Source organism: Hemitrygon akajei, unplaced genomic scaffold, assembly GCF_048418815.1.
Source record: "Hemitrygon akajei unplaced genomic scaffold, sHemAka1.3 Scf000065, whole genome shotgun sequence".
Classification (NCBI taxonomy): domain Eukaryota; kingdom Metazoa; phylum Chordata; class Chondrichthyes; order Myliobatiformes; family Dasyatidae; genus Hemitrygon; species Hemitrygon akajei.
In genome coordinates, this window is record NW_027331951.1 from 1,236,944 (window position 1) to 1,255,872 (window position 18,929).

Consider the following 18,929-nt stretch of genomic DNA (forward strand, 5'->3'; position numbering starts at 1 on the left):
GACCTCTGTCGACTGTAACAGGATGATGTGGAAGGAGCTTCACTCTATGACTGACACAGTGTGCGCGTGATGGAATGCTATGGAAGGAGCATCACTTATATCTGACCCCTGGAGTTTGTGACGTGACGGTGTTGAGGGAGTTTCAGTCTCTGTGTCAGATCCCGGGAGTGTGTGGACGGAAGGTATGGAGGGAAATTCACTCTGTGTCTGACATGGGGAGTGTGTGATAGGACGATGTGGAGGGTGCCTCACTCTATGTCTGACCCCGGGAGTGTGTGATGGGACGGTGTGGAGGGAGCTTCACTCTGTGTTGGACTCCGGGTGTGTGTGATGTGAGGGTTTGGAGGGAGATTCACTCGGTGTCTGTCCCCGGGAGTGTTTGATGGGAAGGTATGGAGGTAGATACACTCTGTGTCTGACACCGGGAGTGTGTGATGGGAGGGTGTGGAAGGAGATTCACTCGGTGTCTATCCCCGGGAGTGTGTGATGGGAGGGTGTGGAGGGAGATTCACTCTGTGTCTGACCCCGGGAGTGTGAGATTGGACGGTGTGGAGGGAGCTTCAGTCTGTGTCTGACCCCGGGATTATTTGATTGGACGGCGTCTGTCTCCTGGCGGATTCACTGCTACTTGTTCGGAAATTCCAGAGCCAATTTGTCAAGGGACCGGTGGGGAGGGTGTTTCATTCTATACTTGACCAGGTGTGTGTGATGGGTCTGTGAGGATGGGTCGTCTTTCGGAGTCTGACTCACAATGGATGTAATGGACGGTACGCAGTGAGATTCACTGTTTCTTTTTTCCCAATTTCCAGAGCAAGCGTTTTCCCAGAACTGGATCAGAAATGAAGGCCCGTGTTATTATATATCCACGGTTAGCACTTCCTACGATGAAGCGAAGCAGTATTGTTCGAAATCTGATTCTAAACTTCTTGAAATAAATTCAGCAGAAGACGAGGTACGTTTCAGATCGACGGAAGATATATCCACACTAGAGGGAAGCTCCCTCCATACCGTTTGATGTCATACTTCCGTGGTCAGACGCAGAGTGAAGCTCCTACCTTCTCCTACTAGCACATACTCCTGCTGTCAGAAACGGATCGAATCTCCTTCACACCGTTCCATCACACTTGTCCGGTGTCAGACACATAGTGAGATTCATTCTACACCTTCCCATCACACACTCTCGGGGTCTGACACAGAGTGAAGCTCCCTCCTCATCGTCCCATCACACACTCCTGCTGTGAGGCTCATTCCACATCGTCACATCATACACTTCCGTGCCATTCTCTTTCAACACCATCCCTTCACCCTCTCCTGGGTGCAGACATAAAGGGACATAGATATATTTTGAATTCAATCATTAATGATAGCAATTTAATTTCACAGAATTTTGTTACTATAACTGTCCGCGACCAAGGCAATTCATACTGGATTGGAAAATGCAAAGACGGGTGAGATTTGGGATCTTGCAAGTTTCTGAGAAGAAAGTGGGTCGTCTGTTTGATACACGCTGCGAGAACCGAGTGGGCAGTGGATTTAATTTGAGGACTTGCACAGGCTGCGGGAAGGTTGTGTGCAGTGGGATTAGTTTGTGGTCAGACACGGGTTGCTAAAGGGAGTCGACAGTGGTATGCGTTTGCGGACAAACAAGGGCTGTGGGTTGAGAGTGGGCATTCGGGACGTTTTGGAGACAGAGAAAGTTCTGCGGTGAGAGAATGAGCAATTGGATTTGAGGATCGACAAGGGCTGTTGGTATTGAGTGTGCAGTAAAATTAATATAACCATATCACTACATAACAATTACAGCATGGAAACAGGCCATCTCGGCACTTCTGGTACGTGACGAACGCTTACTCTCACCTAGTCCCATCTAACTGCACTCCATAACCCTCCAATCATTTCCTATCCATATGCCTATCCATTTGTTTAAATGACAAAATGGAACCTACCACTACCACTTCTACTGGAAGCTCGTTTAACACAGCTACCACTCTCTGAGTAAAGAAGATCCCCCTCGAGTCGCCCCTGTACTTTTGCCCCCTTAACTCTCAACTCATGTCCTCTTGTTTGAATTACCCCTCCTCTCAATGAGAAAGCCTAACTGTGTCAACTCTATCTAACTCCCTCAAAATTTTAAATACCTCTATCAAGATCCCAATCAACCTTCTCCGCTTAAAGGAATAAAAATCTAACTTGTTCAACCTTTCTGTGTAACTCAGGTGCTGAAACCCAGGTAACATTCTAATAAATCTACTCTGTACTCTCTCTATTTTGTTGACATCCTTCCGATAATTCGATGACCAGAACTGCACAGAATACTCCAAATTTGGTCACACCAATGTCTTGTACAATTTTACCATAACATCCCAACTCCAAAACTCAATGCTCTGATTTATAAAGGCCAGGATACAAAAAGCTTTCTTCACCACCCTGTTCACATGAGATTCTACCTTCAGGGAACTATGCACCAATATTCCTGGATCACTCTGTTATACAGAATTCCACAATGCCCTGCCATTTACCATGTATTTCTTATTTTGATGAGTCCTACCAAAATGTTGCAACTCACAGTTATCAGCATTAAACTCTATCGGCCATCTTCCAGCACACTCTTCAGGCTGGGCTAAATATCTCTGCAAGCTTTGAAAGCCTACTTCATTATCAACAACGGCATCTATCTTAGCATTATCTACATTCTTACTAATCCAGTTTATCACCCCATCAACCAGATCATTAATGTTATGACAAACAGCATTGGACCCAGTACAGATCCCTGAGGCATATCTCTAGTCAGCGGGCTCCAACCTGACAAACAGTTATCTACCACTACTCTGCAGCATCTCCCATCCAGCCACTGTTGAATCCATTTTACTACTTCAATATTAATAACCTTTCGTGCGGAACGTTGTCAAAAGCCTTACTGAAGTCCATATAGACAACATCCACTGCTTTACCCTCATCAACCTTCCTCGTAACCTCTTCAAAAAATTCGATAATATTTGTCAAACATGACCTTCCACGCACAAATTCATATTAACTCCTTCTAATCAGACCCTGCCTATCCAGATAATTATATATTCCATCTCTGAGAGTAATTTCCATTAATTTACACACCACTGACGTCAGACTTGCAGGCCTGATAACTGTTAGGTTTTCTCTTAGATTCTTTCATAAACAATGCAACCAGATGAGCAATTCGCCAATCCTCGGGCACCATCTCCGTTTCTAATGACATTTGAAATATTTCTGTCAGAGCCCCTGCTATTTCTACAGTAACTTCCGTCAAGGTCCTAGGGGAGACTCTGTCAAGACCTGAAGACTTATCCACTTTTATATTCTTTAAAAACACCAGTACTTCTTCTTCTTCAATCATCATATTTCCCTTAACTACCTTGCTTGTTTGCCTCACCTTACACAATTCAATATCCTTCTCCTCAGTGAATACCGATGTAAAGTAATTGTTCAAAATCTTCCCCATCTCGTTTGATTCCACACATGGCTATTCCCTCTGATTCTCTAAGAGACCCATTTTATATTTCACTATCATTTTCTTATTAATATAACTGCAAAAATCCTTTGGATTTATTTTCACCCTATTTGCCAAAGCAACCTCATATCTTGTTTCAGCTTTTCTAATTTCTTTCTTAAGATTCTTTTTACTTTCTTTACATTCCTTGAGCACCTCATTTACTCTATGCTGCCTGTATTTATTGTAGATCTCTCTCTTTTTCCGAACCATCAATATCTCTTCAAAATGATGGCTGTCTCAAACTTTTAAACTTTCCTTTCAACCTAACAGGAACATAATCATTCTGTACCCACAGAATTTCAACGTTAAATTATCTCTATTTCTTTATTACATCCTTCCCATAAAACAAATTGTCCCAATGCACTCCTTCTAAATCCATTCGCATCTCCTCAAAGTTAGCCTTTCTCCAATCAAAAATTTCTACCCTGTGTCCAGTCATTTCCTTCTCCATAATTATATTGAAACTAATGATATTGTGATAACTGGACCTGAAGAGCTCCCCAAATCTTACCTCCGTCACCTGACCTATGTCATGCCCTAACAGGAGATCCAGAACTGCCCTTTCTCTAGTTGGTACCTCTATGTATTGCTGCAAAAAACTATACTGCATAGATTCTACAAACTCCAAACCATCCAGCACTTTTACAGAATTGGCTTCCCAGTCCATGTGTGGAAAATTAAAATCTCCCGCAATCACAACCTTGTGCTTACTACAAATATCTGCTATCTCCTTACAAATTTGCTCATCCAATTCTCGCTCCCAATTAGGTGGTCTAGAATTGTTACAACACCTTTCCCATTCCTCAATTCCCCCCAAATAGCATCACTAGACGAGCCCACTAATCTATCCTGAATTCACACCGCTGCAATATTTTCTCTGACAAACAAGGAAATCAACGAATACTTATTTGCCAATCACACCCATCCTGCAACCATAATTCACTAATTGCTACAGCATCATATTTCCAGGTATCAATCCATGCTCTAAGCTCATCCACATTTCTTACAATGCTCCTAACATTAATATAGATGCATTTAAGAAACTCTCCACCTTTCCTCTATGTTTTTCCCAAACGGTACAAACAAATTTATTATCTTTTTCTTCCTTCTCTCCTACATCTTCTGTCTGAGCGTACCCCTTCTCTATCACCTGCCTATCCTCACTCGCACACTGTCGACAAGCTTTCTCTATTTGTGAAATAACTCTCTCCTAGTTTCTTCAAATTGATTCACACCCCAACCATTCTAGTTTAAAGATGCCCCAGTAGCCTTAGCAAATCTTCCCGCCTGGTGGTATGTCCCCTTAGAATTCAAATGTAACCCGTAATTTTTGTACGGGTCACACCTGCCATAATGATGATCCCAGAAATTTGAATCACTGCCCCCTGCTCCAATTCCTCAGCCACGCAGTTATCCTCCATCTCATTCCATTCCTACTGTCACTGTCGCGTGGCACAGTCGGTAATCCCGAGATTACTAACATTGCGGTCCTTCTTCTGAACTTCCTTGCTAACTCCCTATGGGAACTGACATGGGCTGTGGGAAGAGAATGCGAAGTGGGAGTCTTTTGGTGGTTAACACAGATCTTTATGGGAAGGCTAGGCATTGGGATTATTTTGGGGACTCGTACTTGGTCTTGGGGTGAGAGTGGGAATCGCAAGTATTTTGGGGACCAGCACGGGGCCGTGGGGAGAGAGTGGACCTATGGAGCTCTTTTGGGAATTGACCCTGGTTGTGGTAGAGAGTGAGGAGTGGGAGCACTTTGGGGCCTGGCACATGTCTGTGGGGGGAAAATGAGGGAGGGGCGTACTTTGGGGACAGACACAGATCTGTGGGGAGAGAATGGTTCAGTGGGAGTACTCTGGGGACTGAGACACGTCCGTGGGGAGACAATGGGAAGCGGGAGATGTTTTGGTGATTGACACAGGCCTCAAAGAAGAGGGTTGAGCAGTGGGATTATTTCGATGACCGGCACGGGGCTCTGGGGAGAGAGTCAGGCAGTGGATGTAGTTTAGACTGACACTGATCTGTGGGGTGGGAGTGGTGAGTGTGAGTACTTAGGCAGAAAACACAGGCCTGTGGTGAGACAGTAAAGAAGTGGGAGCATTTTGAGGACTGACATGGGGCCTTGTAAGACACTGGCGCTGTGGGAATATTTTGGGGACTGACATGGACATGTGAGGAGAAGGTTGGGTACTGTTATTATTCTGGACACTGACACCGATCTGTGGGTAGAGAGTTGGGCAGGGATTACTTTGGTGACTGACGCAGGGCTGCAGGGAGAGAGTGGGTGCCACAGGTCCATGGTGTCCACAGGTCACAAAAGAGGTCCCAATGATCCACAAACTTGAATCACTCCTCCCTGCTCCAATCCTTCAGCCATGCATTTATCCTCCACCTCATTCAATTCCTACTCTCACTGTCGTATGCCACAGGCATTGATACCGAGATTCCTACCTTTGCGGTCTTTCTTCTCAATTCCCTTCCCAAACTCCCGACATTAACCATTCAGGACCACTTCCCTTTTCCTACATGTGTCATTGGTACCGATATGTATCACGACCTCCGGTTCCTCACCCTCCCAGTTCAGGATATCCTGGACGCGATCGGATACATCCCGGACCCTGGCACCAGGGAGGCAAAGTAACATCCGGATCTCTTGACTGCGTCCACAGAATTGCCTATCTGACCCCTAACTATCGAGTCCCCGATTACTACTGCCTTCCTCTTCCTTTCCCTACCCTTCTGAGCTACAGGGCAGGACTCTGTGCCGGTGGCACGGCCACTGTCTTTTACCCCAGGTAGGTTGCCCCCCCAACAGTTTTCAAGCAGGAGTATTTATTGTCAAGGGATACAGTCACTGGGGTACTCTCTAGTAGCTAACTCTTGCACTTCACTCTCCTAACCGTGACCCACTTGTCTGCCTCCCGTGGCCCTGGTGTGACCACCTGCCTGTAACTCCTCTCTGTTATCTCCTCACTCTCCCTGACCAGACGAAGGTCATCGAGCTGCGTCTCCAGTTCCCTAACACGGTCCCTTAGGAGCTGCAGCTCTGCGTGCCTGGTGCAGCTGTACACGTCCGGGAGGCTGACAGACTCCAGGACCTTGCACATCCGACACCGAGAGTAGCAACCTGCCCTCACACTCATAATTTCCCCTTTTTAAAATTAAAAACTAAACCTACCTTGCCACGCCCGTTTCCGCCTAAGCCCGTTGAGCCAAAGCCCTTAAAGCCTTCACTCTGCTCCCGGCTCATTCTGCTTTCCGCAAAACGACGCTGCCCGCTGAGGCTGTGTTCCTTTTAAATCTTCCCCGCTTCACTGCCCAACGTCACACGCCTGCGCAGTCCCGCCTCCGATGAGAAGAAGAAAAAATCAAAATGGCTCCCGCCACACTCCCGTTCTGATCCTCAAACTTCCTTCTCTAAATGTGGGAACTGACATGGGCTGTGGGAAGAGAGTGCGAGAGTGAGTCTTTTGGTGATTGACACAAATCTTTAGGGAGAAGGCGAGGCATTGAGATTATTTTGGGGACTCGCACGGGGCCTTGGGGTGAGAGTGGATCTATAGAGCTCTGTTGGGAACTGACCCAGGTTGTGGGAGAGAGTGAGGCAGTGGGGGCACTTTGGGGCCTGGCACATGTCTGTGGGGAGAGAATGAGGGAGGGGTGTACTTTGGGGACAGTCACTGATCTGTGGGGAGAGAATGGTTCAGTGGGAGTACACTGGGGACAGAGACACGTCCGTGGGGAGAGCATGGGTAGCGGGAGATGTTTTGGTGATTGACACAGGTCACGAAGAAGAGGGTTGAGCAGTGGGATTATTTCCGGGACCGGCACGGGGCTATGGGGAGAGAGACAGGCAGTGAGTGTAGTTTGGACTGACACTGATATGTGGGGTGGGAGTGGTGACAGTGAGTACTTAGGCAAAAAACACAGACCTGTCGGGAGACAGTAGAGGAGTGGGACATTTTGAGGACTGAGATGGGGCCTTCGAAGACACTAGCGCTGTGGGAATATTTTGGGGACTGACACGGGCCTGTGAGGCGAAGGTTGGGTATTGCTATTATTCTGATCTCTGATACCGATCTGTGCGTAGAGAGTGGGGCAATGTATTACTTTAATGACTGACACATGGCTGCAGGGAGAGAGTGGGTCAGTGGGAGTATTCTGGAGACTGACACAGGGCTGTGCTGCGAAAGTGGGGTGCGTTGAAATTGTTTACCCCTCCTTGACAGGGAAGTGGCTTCGAATGTCATGTTCCGGATGTACGGTGGATTCCCCGAGTGTGGTGTATGTAGATCGTACACTGAGCGTAAACCTTGCGATCAGGTTCGTTATCTCTTCATCTGTGAGAGGTCTGCACCGTTGTGCCCGGTTATTTCTGAAAAGATCCAGGATCTCTGTCAACAACCAGTGAGACCGACTTGAATATAACGATAAAACCCTCTTTCTCCTCCATTTCTCTTAACCACTTACACTACCCCTTCCGCCGCGCTGCCCCTCACCCTTTCCCTATTCTCCTCTTTCCTTCAAATGCAATCTTGCTCAACATCTCGAACTCTCTTTACCGTCGTCGATCTAAAGTCTCTCTCCCATCCCTCTCTACTCCTGCCTCCTGTGTTTCATCCCCATTTTCCTCACCCCGCTTTCTTGCCTCCCCTTCCCCCCATTCCCCCTTCTATTCCCGGACTCTCCCTCGATTCTCTACTCCGTCTCTACCACTCTCCCCATCCCACTGTATCCCTTTAATCTAACCCAACTCGTTCCCCGCTTCTGTCTTTAGCTACTCTCACCTCAATCTTGTGCGTTAATTCTCACGATACCCTATTCCTGGGGAAATAGAGTGCGCGCATTCGCCTGATATGTGTCCCTCGTGGTTTTCTACACCTCTGTAATGTCACGGTAAAAAGTCTCAGCATTTCCAGCCTCGCTCCATAACTCAGTCCCTCCTGTCCCGGCAGCATCCTCGCAAATCTCCCTCTATAATCTTTCCAGTTCGTTGAGATTTCTCTTAGAGCAAGGCAAGCAGAACTGAACTCCACACTCCAAGTGCGGCCTGACCGACGTCATCTGCAACTGCAACGTGACCTCCGACTCCCGTACTCAGTGTCCTGACTGATGAAGGCCAGCGTGTCAAATGTCCTGTCCACCTGTATCGCATCTTTTCCACCGGATTCACGGTCTGTTTTATTATCTGTGACGTAGACTACCTGAGTTTTTTTTTGAAGAATCAGTAGGGCGCAAATATGTAAATTTAATGTCAAATGCAAAAAGCTAATAAATGCCGCAAAATGTGGAGGTGGTGCTGGTGTGTTCAAGAATATGCTGGCGGAGGGGAAGAAGGTGTTCCTGGTTCATTGAGTTTTCAGACTCCAGTTCGTCGTCAACCCTCCTTCCCAGCCGACCATCCTCGTCACCGTCATCCACAACTTCCCCTGCAGCCTTCCCCGTTTTCGCCAGCGCCATCTTCTTCTACACACCCTGTCTCCATCACCCCTCCGTCCACTACACTCCGTACCGTCTCCTTTATCTCCTACTGCCCCAACTCCTCTCCCCGTCTCCCTAACCCGCTCCATCCCCTGCAGATCCTCCACGATTCCATTAACCCTCTCCCTCCTCCACACGTCTCCCTCTGTCTCTGTTTAGATGGAATAATGGGGAGAAAGGGGGAGAGGTGAAGTCTGGTGTTACAATACACAGCTCCCTTCCACCGGTTATCGAGTTCTCGTTTCTGGGCCGCTGCACTGTTCTTTGTGAGCAGTTGGTTTGGTTCGCCAAAACATCATCCCACTGAAGGCTATCTCCGCACCGCGTCAGTGCTCCCACCACCCCCTCCTCCATTTCGCTCCTGTTGCCTGAACAAACATACGCACTTTCTCCGAGCCGGAGTCACAATTCAAGACTGCACGAACGGCCGAGTTCTGGGAATTGGTGAGAGGGAAGGAGCTTCTGAACATAGGAGTTTCTGAAGGGAGCCGGGGGAGTAAGCTTCAGATTGTGTCTGAACCCGTGTGTGTGGAAGTTTATCTCTTTGAAACTTCAAGGAGGAGTCTTGGGGAGAGATAACGGCCGTTGGTGTTTGTTCAGTTTCATTATTCTTTCTTTCTTTATAATCCCACCATCAGAGCAGAAGCAATCTCTGGCAGGAGAGTTGAATGCTCGCCTTGTGGGTTGTGGGAAGGCAGGGAGACCTCAAGAGTTCCTGACAACTTCGTCTGTAAAAAGTTCATCCAGCTGAACCTTCTAACACACTGCGTTACAGGGTTGGAACTGGAACTGGATGAACTCGGGATCATTCGGGAAGCTGAGGGGGTGATAGGGAGGACATATAGAGAGGTATTTACACTCAAGGTGTAGGGTTCAGGAAACCGCGTGACGGACAGGAAGGTGAAAGGGGTTAAACAGTCAGCGAGAGTGCAGAGACCCCTAGTGGCCAACCCGCTCAAAAAGAGGTACGCCACATTGGATATTTCTGAATGGGAGGAGGGACCAAGCAGGGGAACTCTGGCAGTGAGAATGGTTCTGTGCCTCGGTAGAGAGTGGGTCATAAAGGTTGTCTTTGTTAGGGGACTGGGAAAAAGGTACTGCGAACGAGAGCGAGATTCCTCGATGGTGTGCGGTGGTTATCATCACCATTATATAGGTAGGGAAAGGGAGCCGGTTCTCCAAACTTATGTATGTGCAGGTGTGGACGAAATTAGAAAGAACATTCATTCTTGGTATTGACTGTGAGCCTCATACTGTGAAAGGACCACTGGGATAGTTTTATTAATCAGTTCAGAAAGCTTATTTAATCAGTGGATAGAGAGTCCCAATGGGAGAGTGCAAGACTTGATCTCATCCTATCGAATAGGACACGCCAGGGGTCAGAGGTTTGTGTGGGGACCACTTTGCATCTAGTGATGGTAATTCCATTAGATACAAAGTAATCATGGAAAAGAATAGGTGTAACCTAGAGTTAAGTTTCTTTTTGAAGTTTCTAACAATACGAGACGCAAATAGACTTGATAGCTTGTATCTTTTACCCCCAGGGTGGAAATGTCTAATACCAGAGGACCTGCATTAAGATGAGAGGGGGTAGGTTCAAAGGAGATGAGTTCGGCATGTTTTAGTTGTCACAGATATTGGCGGGTGATTGGAAAGTGCTCGCAACGCTGGTGGTGGAGGGAGATCTATAGAGGCGTTTAAGTGACTCTTCAACAGGCATATGGGTGTGCAGGGAATGGAGGGTGGTGGATGTTGTGTCGGCAGCAGAAATTCAGTTTAATTGGTATATCACAACTCATGGACAGAAGGTTCTGCTCTGTTGTGTGATTTACGTTCTTTTCTCTGTAGAAAGAGCCGAGTGATTTGAGCTCATCTGGTGGGAAGAGCAGAGGGTAGGGTACAAAAAGGAATTTCACCGATGGCATAGGCCGTGCAAAAGACACACACCGACACCATCTTCAAAGGGACACTGAAAAACCCCTTACAGTGTTTCTGTGTCACCGACACAACCCTCGTCGTGATACTAACACGCCCCTCATCGTAACACCCACACACTGACAGACCCTGCACTGCAACTACGAATCTTCCTCGCTGTGTGCATTACACACACCCCCTTCACAAAACCCCTTCCCGAATATATCAAACACTCCATCTCCATTACTGCTTCTCGTCCCTCACACATTCCCTCCACTACACCACTACCGTCTCCGTCACCCGTACCTCCCTTACAAGCTGCCCCGTCTCCGTGACACAGTCCCTACCCTGCACACATTCTCCGTCTGGGTCATCCCTAACATTCACTACGCCCCTCCCCGTCCGCGTGACCCATCCCATCACTTAAACCCGAACCCGTCTTCGTCAACCTCTCCTTCTCCTGCACTACTCCCTGTCTCTGTCACACACTCCTTACACAACACAGATTCACTTTCAGTCAGTAGTTTTTCCCTTACAGGCTACCACGTCTCCGTGTCCTATTCCCTCCCCTGCACACGTCCCGTCTCCCTGATCCACTGCTTTTCCTACAGCTCCGTTACCTCCACAGTCCCCTAAAGCTATCCCCATCTCCGTTTCCGTCCCATTCGCCTCTTTTACTGTGTTCACAGGCAATTGTGGGGATTATGAGGGAGAGATGACGTCTGTTGATACACCTCCCGCCTTCCGCCGGATATCTCTCAGCAGCTCCTGAGCGCCTCCACAACTATGCATGCACAAGCTGGTCGTGTGATTCCAGCACTAGTTGAATCAGTGACTGCAATCTCACCACACATTCCCTGTCCCCCGCTCCTCCCTTTCTTTCCTCTTCCCTCAGCATACAATCCAGTCACACAAACACCATCTCCGTGAGTCACACACAATTCGAGTCTGCTGGAACGCCGAAGAGCTCGGTATTTGTGAGAGAGGAAAACGGAGGAGGAAGAGGGCTCCGTACCTTTGCTGACTCCGGTAAGGTGTGCTGCGATGGTGCTGGAGGTTCTTCACATGTATGACTCCGGGAGTGTGACGCGATAATATTTAGGCTTTTGACAGGCTGCGTTCTGACAAAGATGTACGTGGCAACTTGGAGCTCAAGCGCTGCATAACCTCATTGGAAAAGGTTATGTGCTGCGAATATGAGAAGTTCTGAAGGAGAGAGGGACTTTGGTGTACAAGGCTTGGGTACACACACTGTGAATGGGACCGAAGGCGCCAGTGCTCTCAATGGGACACTGAAAAACGCTTCAGGTGACACTGCCACATTGTGACACCAGTGCAAAGACATGCTCCGCCTCGTAGCACTGACACACTCCTCCCCGTCTCCATTACGCCCTTCCCTCTATAAACACTTCCGATCTCCCTGACTCACGCCCTTGCCTGCACAACTGCCATTCTCCGTCATCCCTTAACTCCATCCTCTAAGCCCCCCCCACCCCCACCCCCCGCCGGCTCAGTGACCAACTCTATCCCCTAGAGAACTCCACATCGTAGAGTTTACACCTGCCCCCTTCCACAGGTTATTAAACTCTCGGTTCTGAGCTTCTCCACAGATCTGAATGCACAGGCCGATCGTGTGGATCGACACCACTCGCTCCAGAGTCTGCAATCTGAGCACTCTGTCTGTGGGCTTCACACTCCGGCCTCCCCGCCTCTTTCCTCAGCAAACCATCCGGTCACACGCATACACAGTTCCCGAGAGGCACACACAATTCGGGACGAATGAAAGCCGAAGTGCTGGGTATTGATGAGAGGGGTGAGTGGGGGACGGAGGGAGTTTCACCTGTTTTTGACTCCGTTAGAGTATGAGGCGATGGTTCGGCGTTGAATCAGACTCCAGACAGCGGCAGGGAACGAGAAAATGGGAACTCACGCATTCTGCGGAGCGCATGGAAAACGGTATTTTACCGAAGTTACGGGGTTTGAGCACCGACCAATCACGGAACGGGATACATCAGCAAGTGGAAACAAACACAAGGCAGCGGCAAGCGGAGCGGCCATTGTTGGAGAGGACAGTATCGGACTGGTCATTTGAGGCTTTATCACTTCGATGCATCAGCGAGGAGAGGCTTGAGCGAAAACTGGCATCAAAATGAGGAAATATATATATATATATATATATATATATATATATATATATTTATTTATATTTATATTTGCCGGTTATTCATAGTTTCCTTCTCGATTATACTTAAGTTGGTGTGTGGGCAACCGTAGGTCATTGTCCATATAGGTACCAATGACATCGGTATGAATAGGGATGTGGTTCTAGAAAGTGAGGTCAGGAATTTACCTGTAAATTTGATGTCCCGGACCACTACCCATTCCACTGAGGCCAGACTAGCGCTAGGGTTTTCTTTGTTAGGGGGAACAGAGAAAAGGTACTGCGGACGAGAACAAGGTCACTCAATGGTATGCGACCGTTAAAGGTACCTGCAGGAAGAAGGAGACGCATCTGTATGTGCTGGCGTAGTCAAAAAAGTAGAAAGAACATACAGTTTAACAGGTGGATGAAGCGTTAGGGTCGGAAACAGGGCTTCAGATATGTGGATCATTGGGCTCTCTTCCAAGGAAGGTGCGACCTCTACAGGCGCGAATATTTCATTTCATTTCAATTCAATGCAATTTCAGTTTATGACGTCAAAAAGTAGAACAAATTAAAGGAGGAGGGGTGACATTACAGGGCAGAGAAAATGTCACCGCAGTGCACTGTCAGGATAGGACATGAGAAATCGTCAACATCAGGCCCTTATGGGTGGAAATGTAGGATAAGAAATTAATGACCATGTTCTTGGGGGTAATTTCTATATAATTACGAGAGACACAAGTAGACCAGACTGCCGGTATTTTTTTTTACTGGAGCGGAGTAGGATGAGAGGAGAACAGATAGAGGTGTACATCATTTAGAGAGACAGAGATAGACGAGAGAACCTTTCTTACCTAGGATGGAAATGTCGAATACCGCAGAGTTTAAAGTGAGAGGGCATATGCTTATAGGAGCTGTGATGGGCAACGTCTTGCTTACACAGAGAGCGTGTGTGACTGGAATGCGCTGCCAGGGTTGGTGAGTGAGACAGATCGATAGAGGTGATTAAGTGCTTCTTTGACAGGCGCGTGGATGTACAAGGAATGGAGGGAGATCGACTTTGCGTAGACAGAAAAGATTTAGTTATTTGGTTTAGCACATGATTGCGGGCAGAATGGTCTCCTTTGTTCTGTTGTCTCATTTCACTGCTCTGCGGGAGGGGAAGAGAGAGATCTTAACTCAGAGTGCGGGAAGAGCAGGTGTGGGGTGGATCAGGGAATATGACGATGGATTGATAAAGACAAAGAAAGATTTTTCCACAGACGACATGGGCAGTGAACGACCCACAGGGAGAGGCTGATCAGACTCAAGCAGATTGCTTATCTGCGTTTTATCAGATACCTCAGTATCACGAGTATCTGCTAGAGGATTCATGAAGGGTTTAACACCGGTCACACGACCAAACAACAGAGAAGAAATATAGCCACAATAACAGCGACACATTCCCAACAATACCCCGAACCACCCTTCACCGTGATACCAACACACCACACACTGTGGTACTGACAGGCCCCTTAGCATTACAACGACCCAATATTCACCGTGATACCAAAACTCCCCTCATTTAAGAAAAGGACAGTAAAATCGCTTTATAATTATATAAAGCGGAAACGGAGACCGGAGGTGTTTATGGAGGGAAGAGGATAATGGAGACGCGGAGGAGTGTGTCAGTGCTACGAGGAAGGGCGTGTCGGTAAATTGGCGTCAAGGTGAAAGACGTGTCGCCATCACGGTGGGGCGTGTGGCAGTGTCACCGTAAGCGTTTTGCAGAGTCCCATTGAGGGCGCTGGCGTTCTGTTCCATTCACAGTGTGTGTTACCAAGCCTTGTACACTAAAGTCCCTCTCTCCTTCAAAACCACACTATTCACGACACAATCTGTTCCCTTTTCCAATGAGGGTAAACAGCGCTTGGGCTCCAAATTACCAAGTACATCTTTGCCAGATCACAGCTTGTCCAAAGCCTAAGTATTATCTCATCACACTCCCGGCGTCAGACATGTGAAGTACCTCCCTCAGCGTCGCAGTACAGTCTATTGGACTCACAGTGCGAAGCTCCCTCCCTCCCCCGGTCTCCCCACTCCACCAATAGCCAGCACATCGGCCTTGCGGTACTCTCGAATTGTGTGTGAATCTCGGAGTTAGTGAGTGTGTGTGTGTGTGTGTGTGTGTGTGTGTGTGTGTGTGCGTGTGTGTGTGTGTGTGTGTGTGTGTGTGTGTGTGTGTGTGTGTGTGTGTGTGTGTGTGTGTGTGTGTGTGTGTGTACATAATGCGTGAATGTATTTTCTTCATATTCTACATATGCTTGCTGTCTTTCTATTTTATACATATTGTGTGTGCTTTGTGCCACGTGGATCTGTTGGTATTGCAATTAACAGCCAGGTCCTGGCTGTATTCATGGGCACATCTGAAGTTCTCATTCCAACCCTACTGTTAAACTGAAAGTTCTTTTTATTTTTGGCCACACCTGCACATACATAAGTTTGCAGAAACGGCTCCCTCTTCGTCCCTATGTACTGGTGTCTATAACATAGGCAACATAGGAACATAGAAAAATCTGCAACACAATACAGGCCCGTAGGCCCAGAAATCTGTTCTGAGCAATGTCCCTAACTTAGAACGACCTAGGGTTTACCCATAGGCCTCTATTTTTCCAAGCTCCATGCAGCCAGCCTGGAGTCTCTCAAAAGCCCCTATCGTATCCGCCTCCACCAGCGCCGCCGGCAGCCCATTCCACGCACTCACCCCTCTACGTAAAAAAAACTTATCCTGGCGACTCCTCTGTACATACTTCCAAGCACCATAAATAAATGCGCTTTTGTGCCATCCATTTCAGCTCTGACAAAATGGGTCGACTGTCCACACGATAAGTACCTCTCGTTATCTTGTACACATCTATCTGTTCACCGCTCATCATTCCTAGCGACATCCTTGTACTTTGGGGACCACATACCATTGAGAAATCTCGTTCTCGTCCACAGTATCACTTTTCTGTTCCTCTAACAAGGAACACTGTATCGATACAGCTCGCCACATCTCACCCCATTCCTTTCTGAGCCACAGAACCATAGTCAGTGCCAGAGTCCTGACCGGTGAGACTTTCCTCTGCTTGGTCATTTGCACCTCTCTCCTCCCATCCAGAAGTATCCAACGTGGTCTACCTGTTATTGATCGGTTTGACAACAAGGGGTCTCTGCATTGGTTCTGGCTGTTCATCCCCTTTCACCTTCCTGTCAGACACCCAGATTCCTGTATCCTACACCTTGGCTGTAAGTACATGCATCTCTATATGTCCTCCCTATCACCCGCTCAGCTTCCCGAATGATCCCGAGTTCATCCAGTTCTAGTTCCAACTCTGTAACGCAGAGTGACAGAAGGTGCAGCTGGATTACCTTCTTACAGGTGAAGAGTTCAGCGACTCCAGAGGTCTCCATGCCCTCCCACAACCCGCAAGGGAAGCAGTCAACTCTCCTGTCAGGCATGCTTACTGCTCTTTCTAACTGTAATTATAAACGAAACAATTAATAAAATGAAAAACACATTTGCCAACAGTTTTGTGCCTTCTCTCACCGGGGACTCTCCTCCTTACAGCATCAAATTGATAAGCCCTCCATCTTTCACTTCATATACTGTTTACTCTAACAATGGCTGCTGCGATTGCCCACCTCTTTACTCCGAGGTACGCCTCCTCTGCTCCGGTTCATCACACGGATACAGATTCAAACAATGAACGAAATTCACCCCACACCGTCCCATCACCCAGACAAGGGGACAGGCACAGATTGAAGCTCCCTCCCCCGGTTCCGTCATACACTCCGGGTTCAGAAGCTGCTTTCGTCTCACAACCACCAGCACTCCGTCGTTCCAGTAGTCCTTCATTGTGTGTCTGTCTCGGAGACTGTGCGTGTGTTTGTGTTCAGATGGTGAGCAGGGAAGAGCAGAGAAGTGGGGGAAGTTGAGAGGAGAGTGAGTAGGGACGTGGTGTTGAGACAGTGGTCACTGAGAGAAAGTGGTGTGGAACCGCAAGACAGGCTTCTCCACACAGAGCAATGAAAAGGATCAGAACCGAGAGATCGACATCCGGAGGAGGGGGTTGTAACACCAGATGTCACTTCTCCCCCTTCCTCCCCAGAATTCCAGACGATCCGAGGGGTGTTGAGGAGCGAGAGGGTTGATGGAACCGTGGAGAGTGTAGGGGACGGAGCGGGTCAGGGAGACGGGGCGAGGAGATTGAAAGGAGGAGATAACGGAGACGACAAGCAGTGTAGGGGATAGACTGTTGATGGAGACGGGATTGGTAAAAGAAGATGGCGGTGATAAAAATGAATGTAGAGAAGATCGTTATCGGGTTTAGGGTGTGAGGGTGTGGTAGTGTAACACCAGACGTCTCCTCTCCGTCATACTCCCACAATTGCCTGTGAACCCAGAGAGGGAGGAGAGCGGAGGGACGACGTATTTGTTATGGGATTGAGGAGGTAACGGAGCCAGGAAGGTGGGAGATACGGGAGGAAGGACGTGTGCGAGGTGGGGGGAGAGGGCCAATGTGTCACGGAGACGTGGTAGCCTGTAACGGAGGGAAGGATGACTGAAAGTGAATTTGTTTTGGGAAAGGAGTGTGTGACAGAGACAGGGAGTAGTGCAGGAGAAGGAGAGGTTGACGAAGACGGGATCGGGTTTAAGTGATGGGGTGGGTCAGGCGGACGGGGAGGGGTGTAGTGAATGTTGTGGATGACCCAGACGAGAATGTGTGCAGGGCAGGGGCTGAGTCCCGGAGACGGAGTAGCTTCTAAGGGAGAAACGGGTAACGGTGACGGGAGTGGTGTAGTGGAGGGAATGTGTGACGGGGACGATGAGTAGTGAAGGAGAGGGAGTGTTTTACGGATACGGGGAGGGGTATTGTGGAGGGAGGGTGTTATGAACAGCGAGGATGTTTCCCTGTTGCAGTGCAGGGTCTGTCAGTATGTGGGTGTGACCATGAGGGGCGTGTTGGTATCACCAAGAGGGTTGTGTCGGTGACACAGAAACACTGTAAGGGGTTTTCCAGTGCTCCTTTGAAGATTGTGTCGCTGTGTGTCTTTTTCACGGCCTTTGCCTTCAGCGAATTGGGCGTTCCCTCTGATTGCCGATAATTCGTCAAGTTCCTTGTTCTACCCAACCCCCTGCTCTTCCCACCCGATGAGCTGAAATCACTCTGCTCTTTCTGCACAGCAGAGAACGTAAATCACACGACAGAGCAAACCCTTCGGCCCGAGAGTTGTGATATACCACTTAAACTGAATTCCTTCTGCCGAAACAACATCCGACTCCCTCCATTCTCTGCCCACCCGCGTGCCTGATAAAGAGGCACTTAAACTCCTCTATGGATTTCCTTCCACCGCCAGCGTTGCCAGCACGTTCCAATCACCCCCCAATCTCTGTGAAAACAAAAACTTGCCAAACTCATCTCCCTTGAACATACCCTCTGTCACCTTAATGCAGGTCCTCTGTTATTAGAGATTTCCATCCTGGGGGTAAAAGATACAAGCTATCTGGTCTGCTTGCGTCTCGTATTGTTATAAACCTCAAAAAGAAACTTAACTCGAGGTTACGCCCATCCTTTTCCATAACTACCTTGTATCTAATGGCACTACCATCACTAGATGCAAAGTGATCACCGACACAAACATTTATCCCCTGGCGTGTCCTATTCGATAGGATGAGATCAACTATTGCACTCTCTAATTGGACTTTCTATCTACTGATTAAGGAACGTTTCCTAACTGATTAAGAAAACTATCCCAGTGGTCCTTCCACAGTATGAGGCTCACAGTCAATATCAAGCATGTTAAACTCACCCGATGTCACAACCTGATGTCTCTTTC

The 18,929-nt window shown here is 48.2% G+C and overlaps 1 protein-coding gene across 2 annotated transcripts in view; it reads left to right on the top strand.

Moving 5' to 3' along the window:
• LOC140721932 (oxidized low-density lipoprotein receptor 1-like) overlaps positions 1 to 18,929 on the top strand; it is an 803,232-nt gene that overhangs the window by 29,223 nt on the left and 755,080 nt on the right. Inside the window, exons 6-8 of one of the 2 annotated variants that reach the window (XM_073036752.1) lie at positions 810 to 952; positions 1,384 to 1,448; positions 7,762 to 8,316. The exons of the other annotated variant lie outside the window; for it this stretch is intronic. Coding sequence (XP_072892853.1) covers positions 810 to 952; positions 1,384 to 1,448; positions 7,762 to 7,954 — 401 coding nt within the window. The 3' untranslated portion in view covers positions 7,955 to 8,316. Of the gene's footprint in view, positions 1 to 809; positions 953 to 1,383; positions 1,449 to 7,761; positions 8,317 to 18,929 lie in introns of those variants that run through there. 2 annotated transcript variants of the gene reach the window in all.